Here is an 18,629-nt window from a genome sequence, read left to right as displayed (position 1 = left end):
TTGTACATACATATTTCTGTACTAATTTATTGTGCATATTTTAAAGCCGTCACAAAAGTTTGAAATTAAAGAATAAAGTAAAAGTAGAGACATTTTTATATTTTCTTCTTAAACTCGTGTATCTTTTCATGCCCTCTGAGTTGTATACTCCTGGGAGTATATCTCACTCTTATTGCCCAGGCTCAAGTGCAATAGCGTGATCTTGGCTTACTGCAACCTCTGCCTTCCAGGTTCAAGTGATTCTTATATCTAGCCTCCTGAATAGCTGGGGTTACAGGCACGTGCCACCACGCCCTACTAATTTTTGTATTTTTAGCAGAGACGGGGTTTTGCCATGTTGGCCAAGCTGGTCTTGAACTCCTGGCCGCAAGTGATTGGCCTGCCTCAGCCTCCCAAAGTGCTGGGATTACAGGCATGAGCCATTGTGCCTGGCTAGTTCTTTACCCTATATTGTTTTATAGAAGTTAATCTTGTGTGTTGATCCTGAAGTAAAAGCTCCTAAGCGTTTGTTGTCTCACACTAAGTACTTAAAAATACATGCTTAATAATAGTAATTTTTCCCTATTATTTTCTGATTTCTTTTGCAGATGGAGAACTTAATGTTCTAGATGATATTTTGACTGAAGTACCAGAACAGGATGATGAACTGTATAATCCAGAGAGTGAACAAGATAAAAACGAGAAAAAGGGTATGTAAGAGTTCTACTATTTTTGTTGAAATAACAGCGTAGAGGAGACTCAATTTCTTAAAAGAAGTGACTCTGCTTTTTTGTACTTGTTCCTTGAGGCATTTAACACTAAATGCACATAACAAACTGGCATCCATATGAATTGGGGTAATCTGGTTTTTTCTAATACATGAAACTAATCAAATACATGGATTTATTCCAGTAGTTGAAAGCTATGTTTTCTTTCTGGAGCAGAAATATTTCAGAAGACTTTTAAAGAAATAAGGCCTTTCCCCCCTTCCTGATATATATTATTGTCCATCTTTGGTGAAATAAATGGAATATTACAAATACTTCTGTGTTTTTTTACATTATTTTAAAGGATCAAAAAGAAAAAGTGATCGAATGGAATCCACTGATACCAAACGACAAAAGCCTTCTGTCCATTCAAGACAACTGGTTTCTAAGCCACTGAGCTCGTCTGTTAGCAATAACAAAAGAATAGTCAGTACAAAAGGAAAGTCAGTCACAGAGTATAAAAATGAGGAATATCAAAGATCTGAAAGAAACAAGCGTCTAGATGCTGATCGGAAAATTCGTCTATCGAGTAGTGCCTCCAGAGAACCTTATAAGAATCAACCTGAAAAAACCTGTCTCCGGAAAAGGGATCCTGAAAGGAGGGCCAAATCTCCTACGCCAGACGGTTCTGAGGTAGTAAATGTTATTGCAGATATAAAACAGAAAGCCATTCATTTTGAGGCTTTAGAACTGTTTATTCACCCTGACCTTGTCTTTTATATGACTGCTGATTCCCTTTTTCTTTAAACATCAGAGAATTGGGCTTGAAGTGGATAGACGTGCAAGCAGATCCAGCCAGTCTTCTAAGGAAGAGGTGAACTCTGAAGAATATGGCTCTGACCATGAGACTGGCAGCAGTGGTTCTTCTGATGAGCAAGGCAACAACACCGAGAATGAGGAGGAAGGAGTTGAAGAAGATGTGGAGGAAGATGAAGAGGTAGAAGAAGATGCAGAAGAAGATGAAGAGGTAGATGAAGATGGAGAGGAGGAAGAGGAAGAGGAAGAGGAGGAGGAAGAGGAGGAGGAGGAAGAGGAAGAAGAAGAATATGAACAGGATGAGAGAGACCAGAAAGAGGAGGGAAATGATTATGACACTCGAAGTGAGGCCAGTGACTCTGGCTCTGAATCTGTCTCCTTCACAGATGGGTCCGTCAGATCTGGTTCAGGCACAGATGGATCAGGTACTACTTTTTGTGTGTAAAAGTTTCTCTTAAAAAACACTTGATAGGTTTTGGTCTTGAAAATGTTTAAATTATAAAATTGTTGAGGAGATGGGGGATATTAATAGGTTTGTCTTGTGATCCTTTATAATTACATACTGTTGAATGTTATAAATACATTTGAATAATCTTGGATAAGAGTTGCATATTTAGTAAGGGCATTTCCTAGCTACAAATAGGTTGTGTTATAAATGGACACAAGTCCATTTGTCTCTATATAAGGAAATATATTTCAGATTTTAATGTTGTAAATTCTTAGATTTTCATACCAGTTAGCAGTTTATTTAAACACTGATGTATTTGAAGTATGTTCATATGAAACCTGTTCACTGGGTGTTACAGTATTTCCTTAGTAAAATGCCCCTAGATTTCCATTATATGGCTGGAGAATCAGATTATTTCTTTTTTCCCTGGGAGCACAGACTTTTTTTCTAATTCAGTGTCTGTCAGTTGACTGGCTAAGACAGGGTCTACAAGAGGACTGGGGTATAAGGTGTAAGATGGAGATGAAGACTATAAATAAAATTCTTGTGGAAAAATTAGGTAAGAGCTGTCTTGAGTCATTTCTTCAATGCTACATATTCTGCTTCTTTATTCCTATGAGACAAAAATGTATGACTATTAGGTATTTATAGGCACTATGCTTAGGGCAACCTTTCTTGGGGTAGGGTACAGCAAGGAGAGGTCAGGGTATTTACAGAGCACTGTATGATGATTATAATGGCTGTCTTATGTAAAGATGCTACCAGATTGCTACATAAGCAGAATGTGCTAAACATAGGAAAATTAACTATTCTTTTGAAATACATTTACAGTTTCATTATTATAGAACTTTATCGTTTATAATAGTACACTGTTATGTGTATAATATAGAAAAATACTTGAGTTGCCAATCACTAGAAGATATCTGGCCATCTGCTCTACCTATACCATATACAGATGTATATATTTCTACTATATACATTATGCTATATATTTATACTTTATAGTATGTATACTGTATACAGTATAGGTAGAGCAGATGGCCAGTTATATTCTAGTGTTTGGCAACTGAAGTGCTTTCAACCTTTTGTTCACTAGAATTCTAGGTTTGGGAGTTAAGATAGGCTTTTCAAGGGAGGTAGAGTTAAACTGAATAGATGAGTAGTTGGATTTGTTGTAAAAACTTGTGGAGTCTTTACTTCTGTTCTTCCATCGTGCCTTTTGCAAACTGATAGGACGTATTTTTTTTTCTTTTCTTTTTTTTTTTTTTGACAGTCTGTCTCTGTCACCCACGCAGGAGTACAATAGTGCGATCTCAACTCACTGCAACCTCTGCCTCCTGAGTTCAAGCGATACTCCTGCCTCAGCCTCCTGAGTAGCTAGAATGACAGGCATGCGCCACCACGTCCAGCTAGTTTTATATTTTTAGTAGAAATGGAGTTTCACCATGTTGGTCAGACTGGTCTTGAACCTCTGACCTTGAGTGATCCACCCACCTCAGCCTCCCAAAGTGCTGTGATTACAGGCGTGAGCCACAGCACCTGGCCAGGGTATATATTTTTTATAATTTAAGATAATGGATAGAGAAGAGATACTTAGCATTAGCAATAAATACTTCCCATTAGCAACATTTCAAAAAATGTTGAAAGTATTTATTGTGGAGAATGTGTGAAACCACTCCCATGTAGGGAATGTTTTGTTACAATATCTTCTTTTTTTTTTTTTTTGAGATGGTGTTTTGCTCTTGTTACCCAGGCTGGAGTGCAATGGTGCGATCTTGGCTCACCGCCACCTCTGCCTCCTGGGTTCAAGCAATTCTCCTGCCTCAGCCTCCTGAGTAGCTGGGATTACAGGCACGTGCCACCATGACCAGCTAATTTTTTGTATTTTTAGTAGAGACAGAGTTTCACCATGTTGACCAGGTTGGTCTCGATCTCTTGACCTCGTGATCCACCCGCCTTGGCCTCCCAAACTGCTGGGATTACAGGCTTGAGCCACCACGCCCGGCCCACAATATCTTCTTTTTGGTATCTCTGTTATTTCTTAGACTTTAATGTTTTTATTGTTTACATTAAACAAAGGGGACTGACTTAAATGAATAGGACCAGAAATCTGCATTTTTTATTTATTTGTTTTTGAGACGGAGTCTCACTCTTGTCACCCAGGCTGGAGTGCGATGACACAATCTCCATTCATGGCAACCTCTGCCTCCGGGGTTCAATCGATTCTCCTACCTCAGCCTCCCAAGCAGCTGAGATTACATGCACGTGCCGCCACACCTGGCTAATTTTTGTATTTTAATAGAGACGGGGGTTTACCATCTAACTCCTGACCTTGTAATCCACCCACCTCCACCTCCCAAAATGCTGAGCGACTGTGCCCGGCCCAGAAATCTGCATTTTTAACAGGCTCCTAGATGATGATCATAGTAAGATAACTTGATTAATATACTTTGTTTTTGTGGAGAAGACATTTCAAAATAAATGGTAACTGTAGTTTTATAACAAATATTGATCTCAAAACTGTTAATAGACCACATTTATTCTAAATGAGATACCTGCAATGTGGAACATGCTTTAGGTACTGTATTTACTATGGAGGAAATTATTTTTCATACATTAGTTTGTGAAAGAGTAATGGGTTGGTTTTGGAACTCCTTGATTAGGAAATGTCAGTTTTTAAATAAAAGTGATCACAGTTTAGTTTCTGTGTCATGAATTTTCTAGACTCCAGTTTATTTTACCTTATTTTCAGAATTTTTGGTAACTTTATAAAGCGACAGACAGGCTTATTCATGGAGCTTTATTTATTAGATGATTTTTATTGTTCTTTTGACCTAAGAGTAATAGTTGGGGGAGGCGGCCATAAACTTAAGAGCAGTGGGAGTTACTCATACAAAAATGAAAATTCCTTGGAGATTTCTCATGCTAATGCTAGATTTGGCATTATATAGGAACAATTGAGTAGGATCTTCTGCTTCTGTTATTTTCCCTGCATTATCTCAGAGATCTTTTTAGTAATTTTTTAATTATTATTGTTTTTGTCTTTATATAGAGACAGGGTCTTGCTGTGTTGCCCAGGCTGGTCTTGAACTTCTGAGCTCAAGTGATCCGCCCGCCTCAACCTCCCAAAGTGCTGGGATTACAGGTCCGAGTCACTGTGCCAGACCCTTTTTAGTACTTGGACCATAAAATATTCTTTTTTCACAGCAATAAGAGATACATTACACTCAGTGTGATCCATTTGTAATGCTTAGACTCCTGAAAGAAATATCCCTGGAGGAAAATTTAGAAGAAATATGTCAGACTTTTGAAAGAAATAATGAAAAAAGCTCGCCAAAGCAGTTGAACCTGTAGTCGTGTTTCAAAAATACTTGTAAAATATTGTTTCTACTTGCTCAAGCCAGAGGACCTGCCTTTGAGTCTAGGTTCTACCACTCAGCAACTGTGGGACCCTAGTCTAGTTGCCTAACCACCTGTCTAATCCAAGCTTCTTCATCTGTAATGAGAGTATCTTGTGAACTTGTTCTGAGGATTAAGGGAGATAGTACTTAAAAGCTTTTTAAATAGCTGTCATTATATAGTAGGAAGCTTTTTAAATAGCTGTCATTATATAGTAGGTTATTGTATACATGATCACTGATTATTCTTTTTCAGCTTTCCATTGTTTTTGTAAAAATAAGTATATGCATTTTTTTCCTTCCCTTATCTCTAAGCTGAAAAGCAAAAGGAGCTTATCATGGTATAATTAAGATAGCAGTAAACAGGAGAGCCAAATTCCATTTCAGTCCTGATTTATATGTTTACAAAGTTCCAAATTAAGCTTGGGACTGCTTTCCTAAATGACAGGTAATCCAAACCCTTTCTATTTACTGAAAAATTTCAGCTTTCTTACAGAAATACACAGGCTACCATTAAAATTGTAGGGGTAAATTTTGAATTGAATTTGAAAATAAGAGCAGTAATCCAGGGAGGAAATGGCTAAGAAGAATGAAATGGAAAATACAAAAACAAGCAATGGCAACCAGAAGGGAATCACGAATTATGGGGTATATATATATTGTTTTTCAGTTGTAAAGCTTTGGGTTCTGGGGTTCATCAGACTTCTTAAGATAGAATCAGAATTGGAATTGTGATGAAGAATGGCAGTGGAGTTTAAAAAGATAAGGACTTAAGACAGTGTTACCTGGTGCGTAGAAAGGACGCAGTTTTGAAAGAAATTGTTTTTGCTTTGCACATTTTTCCCTATCTTGGAAAATTTTATTCAAAGTCCACCGATGGCAATTAAGGACCTGATTTTGCAGTTACTTCATGTGTTTTTATTTGACTGAAATTGATGAGAGAAGCAAGATGCCCTTAGTTGTTAGACAGTGTTTTTAAAAAAAAAAAACATTCTTCTGAGGAAATTGAGGGATCAGGAGAGAGGAGCACAGTCTAATATAAGGGCTATACAAAAATTAGACATGTAATGATACATTCTTGTTTGATTATTTCTCTTAGTTTCTGTGTTATATATATATATTTTTTTTTTAAAAAACTCTTGTTTGGTTCTTTTTAGATGAGAAAAAGAAGGAAAGGAAGAGAGCTAGAGGCATATCTCCAATTGTTTTTGATAGAAGTGGAAGCTCTGCATCAGAGTCATATGCAGGTATTCTCATTTCACTTGTATTTGTGATCGTATCTGACTGATTCTAATGTAATCTGCTTTAGAAAGTGTGTGGAGGCTGTAGTTTAGTGTGAACTTGTTGATGTCCATTAGTACTGATTTTTGGCATGTTCAGTGTAATAATTCTAGAGAAAACTAAGCTTTTTCTTATTATTTTAATCCTGTTCTGTTACTGCTTAAGTGGAATTTTCACTTTTTTTTTTTTCTTGGAAGATGATGATTCAGTGACTAGTTTTCTGAGTGGGAAACTGTTCAAATATACATACTTTTTAAAAAATCCAAACAACCAAAAAGCAAAACACTCGTACACATTGAGAAGTTCTTTTGTGTGTGTGGGTGCGCCAGGAAGAATAATTTGTCTTGAATGAGAATTTTATGTGACAAGACTGTAGAAATTTTGTCTTATCTCTATTAAAGCTCAATCTGAACAAATGTACTTTGGCTAAATACAGGTTCAGAAAAGAAGCATGAGAAATTATCATCTTCCGTTCGTGCTGTCCGAAAAGGTATCATTTAAATTTGAAATTGTTTTCATTGCATGCTGCATAGTCCTTATTTTGCCTTATTGGTTCTCCATTAATAGCTGCTTTTAATGTAGTAATGTTCCGATATATTACATGAAGAAAAAAATAATATCTTACATAGAATGCTCTGTGTTTGCTTCTTACTATATATCTTTTAGGATAATACCAAACATTTCAGAATATTTTAGTTTTTGGACAAAATGGGATTGTGTGTGTGTGTGTGTGTGTGTGTGTGTTATAGATGTGTGTGTATAAATATGTATGTGTATAGCATAATGGTCCATTACCACTCTTGAATCCGATTAAGAAAATCTATAAAACTCAGTAACTATTTTCATTCTTATATATGGATTTTATATATCGGAACATCACTAGGTTAGGTTTAACTTCTTGCAATATGCTGGTTGTCTTTTTCTTACCTTTGCTTTATTACATGTTGTGGCTTAGCCTTCCAGGTTGAATGGGTGATTGTTGCTTTTTAAAAGTTCAGCTGGGTTGTGGAGGGCTGATTTCAGTTAGTACAGTTTTGACCCCTTTGTGTGATAATGGCCTGTGGTTAATCAATTTGGGTTTCTTTTTTTCAGATCAAACCAGTAAACTCAAATATGTGCTTCAAGATGCAAGATTTTTCCTCATAAAGAGTAACAACCATGAGAATGTGTCTCTTGCCAAAGCTAAGGTATTAGCATCAGTTCTGTTGAAACTATCCTAATACTAACATTTTTAAATGGGAAAATAGACTTGTATTGCATCAAGTAGCATAAAGTACTGTGATTTTCATTACAGTTTTAAAGATCTGCATTCCAGTTGCCATTTAGGATATGGTTTGTAGTCAGTCAACTTGCTTGTAATTTAGTTTTGTTTTTTTTTAAAGATGATTTTAGGAGTCGGAATATTAAATCTTGAAGGCTATACAGTTTAACTTTTTGCTGTAAAAGATCCTGTTTCTATTGATTTTTGTTTCTGTACTAAGTGGCTCATTTATTGTGCTAACACTTCTAAAAGTATCTGTAGTTAATCAATTTTTTTATGTTGCTGCTTGATTTATACTTTGAGGTTCTTTTGAAATCATTCTTTTATGGAGAGTTTTATTTTTTTAGAATTAAGATCATGGGGATTTAGAAGAAAAAGGAAGAATTAGCTTAAAGGCCCCTCCAGACTTTGCAAAAAAGATACGCATAGTTGCTATAGGATGTTGTAAGATACTAATTTCCTTTTTATGTTTGGCTACAAAATTACAGTTGCGTGTTACACTAGCTGTTATAATGTTTTGCTATTCTTGGTTTAAGTTGAGTAACTGTACAGCTTCAACTGATTTTCAGAAACATAAAACTAAAGCTAAACATTTTTCTAGCCATGTTTCTGTCAATATTCTATATTTCTAACTTCAGGACACCCATAAAACTTTACAAACAGAAGGAAACAGTATACGAGATAGCCTTATTCTTATCTCCAACTGAAGTGGATTTAGGCAGAAGTACACTTGGCCCTCAGTATCCACAGGGTTCCTCATCTTTGGATTTAACTAACTGGATTGAAACATTAGATGAAAAAGGAATGCTAAATAATACAACAGAAAATACAAATTTAAACAGTGTAACAACTATTCACATAGGATTTACATTGTATTAGGTGTAGGTATTCTAGAGGTGATTTAAAGTATATGGAATATATGCGTAGGTTATATGCAAATACTATGCCATTTTATATGAGGGACTTGAGCATCCTCAGATTTTGGTCTGCATGGGTCCTGGAACCAGTCCCCTACAGAGACTGAGGAACAACTGTAAGCACTTAGTGTGCATGTCGTTTGTATGAGCAGATTGGTGTGAGCTGAATGATGGCATAGCATCTGTCTTACCTTATTATTCTGTTTCTTTTTATGTGTTAAGAATGAAGAATTGGTTAAAATGCCTTAGAAATTAACAAATATCTTCCAGCTCTAGGTAAAACATAGGCCTCTTCAGTCAAACTGTTGATACATAAATATTTGAACTTAAAAATTGCTTTAAAAAATGAACTTAAATAGAAAAATGCTAGATTCTTGACTAATACAGTAAGTTTTAATTTTTTGATTAGGCACAGTTTTTCAGGAATACAAACTTCTAAGTTGTGATTCATCTTCAAACAGGATGTATTTACCATTGTAAATGCTTGTACTAATAAAATAATTGTAGGTGATTGGTTTTACTGTATAGAATTCTGGTCCCTTTTATTTGAACCCCACCTGTATGTGTTTACTAGTAGCTTTAATCTTGTAAAGTTGGTAATTGTCTCCATTTTTCTCTTAGGTTTTTATAAATTATTACTACATTATTCTGACAGCTGATAAATCAAACCTTTCTTCATTATAGATTACTTAAATTGAAAGCACACCAAAACATGTAGCCTTTTTTTTTTTTTTTCAAATATAACTGAAAACCCAAAAGAGTTGTAGTTAATTGCACTTTGTGGTCTCTATGTTATTTGTATAGGGTGTATGGTCCACGCTCCCTGTAAATGAGAAGAAATTAAATGTTGCATTCAGATCTGCAAGGAGTGTTATCTTAATATTTTCTGTCAGAGAGAGTGGAAAATTTCAAGGTAAGAATAAATATAATTTGGACATGTAAACACATTTAATTATATTAGCATCTACATATTATATTATATTATGATTCTCTTAGGGTTTGCAAGACTTTCTTCAGAATCACATCACGGAGGATCTCCTATACACTGGGTGCTTCCAGCAGGAATGAGTGCTAAAATGCTGGGAGGTGTCTTTAAAATTGACTGGATTTGCAGGTAAATTAGACACTTTAGTATTGATAACTGAAGTTTTGAATATGCTGCCAGTTTAGCATAATGTGTTAAAGTAAAACCGTCATCATATGCTTACCTTGTTTACTACCTTTATCATCTAATGGAGGACACAAACAACAAAGGTGTATTAAGTCTGAAGTTGTATTTGTTTTCTGTTTTAGTAATATAGCAGTAAATGAATTGGACAGTTGTTTGAAATGTCTGGCATATCTATATAATTTTAGTAATTTAACATGTCAACTATTGTGGAATGGGAAATACTCTGACTTGACTAACAATTTCAGAGATAACTAATTTAGTTGTGGACAATGCGTTTTTTTTAAGGAGGTTAGCAAATGATGTTTTAGTTGCTATTGTGATCTTTTAAAACTGCGTTACGATTTAACTATTTATTAGAAAAATAATAAGGCTTCTTTTGAACAGAGTTGTCACTATTTTTAGGTCCTTACTGCTTACTGAATTATTTTACACGAAAAGCTCATTATTTAAGTGATCTTTACATGGCATACACAAATCTATTACCTATAAAATTAATTTTTGTTAAAAAGTGAAAGGAGATGGTTACTTTGTGAGTTTTAAGTTATTTATGGGTATTGGATCTTGAAGAGCACAAAGGAATTGGTTAAGAAAAAAATGCTGTGCATATGCAGGAAAGCAGACTAAGTCAAGGAAGAGCATGGAAACAAACTATGGGGGGTGGGAGGATATATGTTTGAGTAGGATCAGGAGCCACCTTTTTTTTTTTTTTTTTTTTTTTTTTTTGAGACGGAGTTTCGCTCTTGTTACCCAGGCTGGAGTGCAATGGCGCGATCTCAGCTCACTGCAACCTCCGCCTCCTGGGCTCAGGCAATTCTCCTGCCTCAGCCTCCTGAGTAGCTGGGATTACAGGCACGTGCCACCATGCCCAGCTAATTTTTTTGTATTTTTAGTAGAGACGGGGTTTCACCATGTTGACCAGGATGGTCTCGATCTCTCGACCTTGTGATCCACCCGCCTCGGCCTCCCAAAGTGCTGGGATTACAGGCTTGAGCTACCGCGCCCGGCCGAAGCCACCTTTTTTAATGAAGCAGATGGTAGTAAAAGAGAAGATCAAAGGGCAAAGATGGGTAAGAATGAATGAATATGAGTCAGTCTAAACTTTCATTGTAGGATAGTGAGCAGCTGTGAAGATAGGGGCAGTGATAAAGTAGAAATGCCAATACAGTCACTTACTGCATAATGACATATCCATTAAGAAAGAATCTTGTCCCATAAGATTATAGGACCTGTAAGTGGTACCTATAGTACCATATTTTACTATATCTTTTCTATGTTGAGATACACAAGTACTTTTCATTGTGTTGCAGTTACCTACGCTGTTCACTACAGTAACATGCTGTGCAGATTGGTAGGCTAGAAGAAATAGGTCTTACCATATATCCTAGGTATGTAGTAGACTATACCAGTTAGGTTTGTTTAAATGCATTCTGTGATGTTCACACAGTGGAATCATCTGATCAATTGTATCCTGTCATTAAGTGACACATAACTGTATTAGGTTGATAATAGCATAACAAAAAGTTATCAGAAAAAAATACTACATCTGATTATTACTTTCTGTGGGGAAAAATTGGACATCATCTAAATTCTTTGAAGTAGAAAATAGTTAAATTATAGTTTGTCTCTTAAATATATGTGGAAGTAATTGTGCACATATCCTCATGGAAAGGTACAATAAATGAAAAAATACATAATTGTGGTATTGGAATGCAGTGTTAGGTGGTGAGCATGTTATGCTATCCCCCACTTCCACTCTATTGCTCCCAGGAATTTAAAAATACAAATTTATAGTTCGTTAGAAATCAAAATTATAATTAAGTTATAATTAAAGTTTGAAAATCTGGCAACAATTTATAGGGGAAGGAGTGATTACTTTTTAGTAGATAAATTCATATTTTTTAAATTTTGTGCGTGTGTGTGTGTGTGTGTGTGTGTGTGTGTGTGTGTCGGTGTCCGTAAAGGCCAGAGGAAACATGGTAATGTAACATATTTGCAGGTGTTGCTTTCTTGAGAACAGGAGAGAAAATAATTGTCCATTTTTACGTGGGCGGCAGCAGATTTTGTTTTGAATGTTACTTATTGTGTTAGCCTTCATTTTTACATTACTGATAAAAAAAATTTGTTTCTTAATTTTAAGAATATTTTTTTCATGGATTATTCATCGTGTTCCTCTTCATTGACTCATTGACTATTTTACTAACTTGTTTGAAATGTGTAAAGTGGCAGAAGAGGTAAAGACAAACCCAAATTGACTGTCCTACTATTGTGAGGTATAAAATTATGGACAGTAAAGTACTTTTATTATTTTAAAGTAAGTTTATAGGTTTAGATAAAAACATTTAGAAATATTTTTATACAATAAAACTATAATTTTTTTAATACTACTGAGTTCTGTTCAAGAGTAATTTTACAATACTTTATAATTCTGGAGGGCATGTGATATTTCTAACATTGATATTTCCTTAGGTAAATCACTTGAACTGTGAGTTTAAATTCTATATAGTGAGAATTACATTTGAGTCTCACAATTAAAACGATTTAAATTTAATAAATACAAATGCTAAGGACTTTGCTATCAATAGCAGTAACTGCTGTTAATATTTTTTTCTTTTTCACATATGAAAGTCACGAGATTTCAATTTAAGGACCCTTTCGATTTAATAAAATAACTAGACTTAAGCTTCTTTAGGTGTTATCCCTCGATGACTTGTATTAGTAGTATCTGATTGTTAAAATGCAGAATCTTGAGACCCACCTCAAAACCTGTTAAAATCCCTGACGGTTCAGGTGGTTGGTAGGCATGTGGAAGATTGGAACCAGATAAGTGTCATGTTTTAGCTGAAAAACAGAGGGAGGCATAAAAAGTGACTTACTAAGATTTCCACCTGTAATTAGCTCAAAATAAGGCATAATCTATGAAATATTTATCCAGAATTATATTTACTGACTAGGTTTTATATTCATGTCCATTCTAAATAACCCATTTCTCTTTTCTTTCAAAGTCTCTACATTATTCCTTTTAACTTTAATCAACAAACCACATTCAGCATATAAAGCCTCTGCATGGCTGGGCATGGTGGCTCACGCCTGTAATCCCAGCACTTTGGGAGGCTGAGGCGAGTGGATCACTTGAGGCCAGAAGTTCAAGACCAGCCTGGCCAACATTGTGAAACTCCGTCTCTACTAAAAATATAAAAATTAGTCAGGTGTGGTGGTACATGCCTGTAGTCCCAGCTATTTGGGATGCTGAGCCATGAGAATTGCTTTAACTCAGGAGGCGGAGGTTGCAGCAAGCCAAGATGATGTCACTGCACTCCAGCCTGGGCAACAGAGTGAGGTTCTTTGTCAAAACAAAATAAACAAAAAACTGCACAATTTTACATTCTTTTGTTCAATTTCCCCTATTTGCAGAATCACTTAGGTCAGAGAGTCCCTCCCATGTTCTCAAAGAACTCACAGTAAAGATAAGTTGTATCTGTATGCTTCTTTATAACATACCTGCTTAGAACGTTTAACTGTTAGGTTGCTTGTTCTATAATTGTGATCTGAGAAGAAAGGATAAAGTAAGAATGATATATAGACCACGGACCCTGTAATTTCTCTTAATTTATTCTGAGCCCTGTTTTGCCTCAGGCTTCACAGTTTTCTGTGATGTTCTGGCTGAGATTAACTGTGTTGAAACAGTGAACAGATGTCTCTTGAATCTAGTTAGAACTAGTGCCACCAAAGAATCTCAACCCCAAATGATACATCTAGCTTGGCATATGCTTTTACTTCTACTTTGGATCATGGGGGTTTAATTGCTGACATTTAAATAACAGAGATAATCCCATTTAAAACCTTCCTGTATTTTGGTGGCTGTAGGTTTTCATTTATTCCTTTCATATAACTGTTTTAAACTGGCAATTAGAAGAAAAATCTAAAGTATTGAACAAAATACAAAGAAAACCAACTAGATCGCTGCCTCTTAATATTCTAAGCTTTGGTGTGGACTTATTCTAGTATTTCTTCTTCTGACAGCCTGCAAAGGGGAAAAAAACCTTCTTCACTCACTTTTGATAAGTGAAGTAAGGTGCATATTAGACAAACCAAGCTTTTAAGTGATACTTGGTGTTTTCATTACTCACTGACCACTGTTCCGTGTGTGTGTGTGTGTGTGTGTGTGTGTACAGTCATGGAACATACCACCTTGTTAATTTAACTCTAAAATAACTTCTGATTCCCTGCAAAATGTCAAAGCTTTTTTTTTTTTGAGGTTTAAAAAAAATTATATGAAATCCAAGCGTTCATGCTGGGTGCAGTGACTCATGCCTGTAATCCTATCATTTTGTGAGACTGAGGTGGAAGGATTGCTTGAGCCTAAGTGTTTGAGACCAGCCTGGGCAAAATAGTGAGATCCTATCTCTAAAACATAAAAATAAATTTAAAAAAAGATCTGAGCAGTCAATATTCACTTTCAAGAAAATTCATGTAAGGTTATGTGTGTGGCATGTTCACTGGACAAAGTTACTTACGTTTTCCTCTTTTCTTTATGCCTCTGTTCTTGCCCTTCTCTTTGTTTCAAATGTAACCCTGCTTAGTTCTCTACATAAGGCTTTACCTGGGTCGCTTTTCTTTTAAACTTATCTCATGTGCCACTTCTTTCATAAAGCATTTTTTGTTTATTTTTCTTCTTTCAAAATAGATACAACCACCCCTATTAAGAAAACAAATCTGTATTGTGCACATGGTACCCATTCTCTTTGAAAATTGCGCATAATTGTTTTTCTTTGATGGTGATGGAAGAAATGTTAGGGATGCAAACTCTTGTTTTTCTCATCTTTGTCCTTTGTTGAACAGTTTCGTTTGTATTGTAGGCACAGTGAATAGTTCTTTAAAGTATTTATCTATTTTGGCATTATTTGTTTTATGCAAAAATAGATAAAACCTTATCAGATACTGTTAATTTACAGTTTATTCTTGGTAGCTAACAACTGTTATGTGTCATTTTTGTATTCATATGACATTGTGTTAGTTTGACAAAGAAGTAGAAAAATACAGGATATCTTTTTAAGTTTGGTAAGACCATTTTGTCCTATGGCTGAGAGATCTTAAAACGAGGTTATTAGTATTTAAATTATATAGATACTGCCCTTGATTTCAATAGAGGGCATAATTAATACAAATATATGAACTTATAAATATTTATTGCACAACTCAAGCCATTCTATGGGTAGTGAAGAATATTGCCATATTGAATGAGGGACTATACTTGGATCAGGGAAAGCAGCCTTCAACTAAAATTAGGAGACACTTCTATTTTCATTTGATGTTAACAACTGGATTAAGATCCAGCTTCTTTTTGATCAGTTAATAAGTACTTTTTGAGTTCACAGAAACAAGGGATATGCTAAATATTTTTTGTGTCATTTCATTTGCAAACTGCGTAAAGCAACTATAAAATATATGGTGATATTCTTGTTATCAGAGGAATAGATTCAGGCTCAGAGAAGAGAGCTGGGGTTTAAACCCCAATTTGTATTGGTTCTCAAGCCCTTGCTTTTAAGCTCTTTTTAGAAAACTGGAGAACATGGAAATTGCTAGTCTCTCACGAGTCTTTCTGTAGGGAAAGCACTGAACTATATTAAGTGATTTTTAAAATTTTAGTCATATTTAAGTCACAATACAGGAATTCACTACTAAAGGTAGTGAATTCACTACTAAGGTCCTCACAGGATTCTGCAGCAGAATGTAATTGATATTACTTTGTATTTAGGCGTGAATTACCCTTCACTAAGTCGGCTCATCTCACCAATCCTTGGAATGAACATAAACCAGTAAAGATCGGACGTGATGGACAGGTTTGTGGTTTTAATTGATTCTTCGAAAAACATACATTTAATCAATCCTTCTATAGATCTTTATTGGATTTGTTTTAACCATTTTTGATGAAAGAGATCATGTATTTGAGAAAATAGTCTTATCTGAAGTTATAATTACTGTGATTAAGACTAATAAGACATCCATTAATATTGAAATATAGGTAGCTTTATATGGTACTTTCATATAATTGAAGGAAATATTTTTAAAGAGAATTGGCCAGATTTTGATTTTTTTTTTACTCTATTATCACTGTCTAACAGATTCTTCAGTTTCTGTAATACATTTTAGAATTGTTACTAAGTATATGTGCTTATGTTTTCTGAGTTGAAAGCAATTTTCTGAAAAGATTAAATATATTTAGTCAGGTTTTCAAATTTGCAAAAGGAATTGAAAATGTGGAGTAATTTAAAATAAACCAAAACCTTTGACCCTTGTAATTCTCTCATGTAATTCGGAACCAGAAATTATATTTTTTAATATTAATTGTTATTTTTTTTTTGGAGACCAGTTTATGCAAGTGGCTAATTTTTGTATTTTTGGTTGAGACTGGGTTTCACCATTTTGCGAGGTTGGTCTCAAACTCCTGGCCTCAAGAGATCCGCCTGCCTGGGCTCCCAAAGTGCTAGAATTACAGGCATGAGCCGCTATGCCTGGACGCACAGAAGTAATACGATGTTTTATTCCTCATAAGTAAAAATGTTTGTAATTGAAAGTGATTTAATTTTTAAAAGTCCATAGATTAGTCTGCCTTTGTGGTAAATTTAATGAATTTCAGTGCATTTTGTAGATTATAATTATCAAAGTTGCTGGCACATACACTAACATGTATTTTTCCTGCATTGTATTAAGATAAATGAGTTTGCTCTGATATTTTTGTATTTTGCACAAAGAAATATTCGCTTTTTTTTAGAGGGCGATTGTCACAGAATTTTAAGCAACTGCATTTGTGTATTTAACTTTGGAGATTCTGCACTTTTAGTTATTACCCTTCATATAAATATATACGAAACACTTCTGAAATATTTTATAAATCTGGAAGTCTTATTCGAATCCCATATGATCATCAGCCTTGGAAAGAAAGCCTCAAAGTCAGTTTTTGTTCTACTACATCAGGAAAATACAAGCCTGTTGAAAGGGTCTGTTTTTGTTTTATAAATTGCTACTTTCCTATTCTAGGAAATTGAACTTGAATGTGGAACCCAGCTTTGTCTTCTATTTCCCCCCGATGAAAGTATTGACTTGTATCAGGTCATTCATAAAATGCGTCACAAGAGAAGAATGCATTCTCAGCCCAGATCTCGAGGACGTCCATCCCGTCGAGAACCAGTCCGGGATGTGGGAAGGTTAGAAACGTTCTTTGGACTGATAATAGGCACATGTATCAGAATAACATGATGGAGGAATATGATTCGTCAAAAGTTTGTCCTGCGGTAAAGAAGAAAGAGAAAATCCTCAAATCAAGCTGCATGGACTAGTTTGTGGCTTCATTGAGGATTTCACATGGTCACCTTGGTCTCAGTCATTTTTCAAGAGGAAAATGGGGATCTTTCCTTATGCAGAAAAAATTATCTGATAACCAGTGATAACCAGTTCAGATTAGATAATACTCTCATAATACAATGTATACAATTGAAATGAGGTAGGCATTTGTTGCTAAGAACAGGCTAGAAAGGAAGAGGAGGAAGTCTTTATTTGCAAAAATTGTTAATATTTTGTAAAAAGCCTTTTCTTTCAGGTGTGTCTCTGGATAAGCCTTATCAGATATGGGACTTTTATAAAGGATCACTAATATTTTTTCAGAAGATGACGCCTCATTTAGAGGATAAAATATTTTAAGTTATTTTGATATTCAAGAGGAGCATTATTGGGACTATTTCAGATTTTATCACCGTGATGTGTTAATCCTATTGCCAAATATTCTCTAACATGTACCCAGTGAATTCATACATCTTGCTGATCTTCTGAAAACAATAGGTTCTTTCCAAAGGGGATCAAGTGGCCCTGGGAGACCCGGCAACAAACCAAAAAGAAGGGCTGTTGCTGTGTCTGTTTACAACTTTTCCAGATGCTGGCAGTACCTGTGGACTTAAAGTGTTTTTTAGAGGATCGCCATGTTATTGATCACTACTTTATGAACTAAACAGCATTTTCCAGAAAAAGGGGGTTTAACTTGTTACAGAATTGGAGAAGTCTTTGCAAAGAACTGATTTAAGCCCTTCTACCCAACACCTTCCCCTGTGTAGATTTGCACACAGCTAAATCTAAAATATTCTGCTAAAGACTATTGGATGTATGGTTGATGGGATGAAACCTTTGGTTAAATTTCCTTTTGGTGGAAACATCCTGTGGTAGGTACAGATAATCCAACAAGAGTCCCCATTTCTTTGAGCTTAAAAAGGACACTGTCGAGTAGGTAGGAGGAAACCTGGCAGAGCCCCTTATTTTTGGCCTAAAAGGACTGAGCACCAAGGATGTCTTTTGAAGTTTTAAGCTAAGAGGTTTCCAGTGCAATACAGTATATACAAGTGAAGTTTTTACCTCAGTTTTGCAATGGACTGCAAACTATACTTATTACACCACTACACCTTCTCTCAAGCCTGCCAGGGCCTCCATTTATGTATGTGGCTTACAGCTTAAAGTCAGTAGTTGGACTACTATATGAACTGTTACTATCATGTTTTATACCGGTCGTAAATGCACTCCCCAAACTACAGGAAAGCGGTATGTTTATTTTTTAAACCAGCTTTTAATTTTCTTAGTATTATTTATTGTAGATGCAACTGTTTTTA

The 18,629-nt window shown here is 35.2% G+C and overlaps 1 protein-coding gene across 6 annotated transcripts in view; it reads left to right on the top strand.

Moving 5' to 3' along the window:
• Positions 1 to 18,629, top strand: part of YTHDC1 (YTH N6-methyladenosine RNA binding protein C1) — a 37,025-nt gene that overhangs the window by 10,673 nt on the left and 7,723 nt on the right. For 2 of the 6 annotated variants that reach the window (XM_074396220.1, XM_074396221.1), the window contains exons 2-12: positions 588 to 689; positions 1,051 to 1,379; positions 1,501 to 1,927; positions 5,003 to 5,095; positions 6,506 to 6,595; positions 7,066 to 7,119; positions 7,722 to 7,816; positions 9,612 to 9,720; positions 9,804 to 9,921; positions 15,734 to 15,818; positions 17,017 to 17,183. In XM_074396220.1, the coding sequence (XP_074252321.1) occupies positions 588 to 689; positions 1,051 to 1,379; positions 1,501 to 1,927; positions 5,003 to 5,095; positions 6,506 to 6,595; positions 7,066 to 7,119; positions 7,722 to 7,816; positions 9,612 to 9,720; positions 9,804 to 9,921; positions 15,734 to 15,818; positions 17,017 to 17,183 (1,669 nt within the window). The remainder of the gene's footprint in view (positions 1 to 587; positions 690 to 1,050; positions 1,380 to 1,500; positions 1,928 to 5,002; positions 5,096 to 6,505; positions 6,596 to 7,065; positions 7,120 to 7,721; positions 7,817 to 9,611; positions 9,721 to 9,803; positions 9,922 to 15,733; positions 15,819 to 17,016; positions 17,184 to 18,629) is intronic. The other 4 variants (XM_003931898.3, XM_010342565.2, XM_074396222.1 and 1 more) reach the window with 3 other exon arrangements.

Source organism: Saimiri boliviensis, chromosome 3, assembly GCF_048565385.1.
Source record: "Saimiri boliviensis isolate mSaiBol1 chromosome 3, mSaiBol1.pri, whole genome shotgun sequence".
Classification (NCBI taxonomy): Eukaryota; Metazoa; Chordata; class Mammalia; order Primates; family Cebidae; genus Saimiri; species Saimiri boliviensis.
This window is presented reverse-complemented; position numbering and strand designations above follow the sequence as displayed.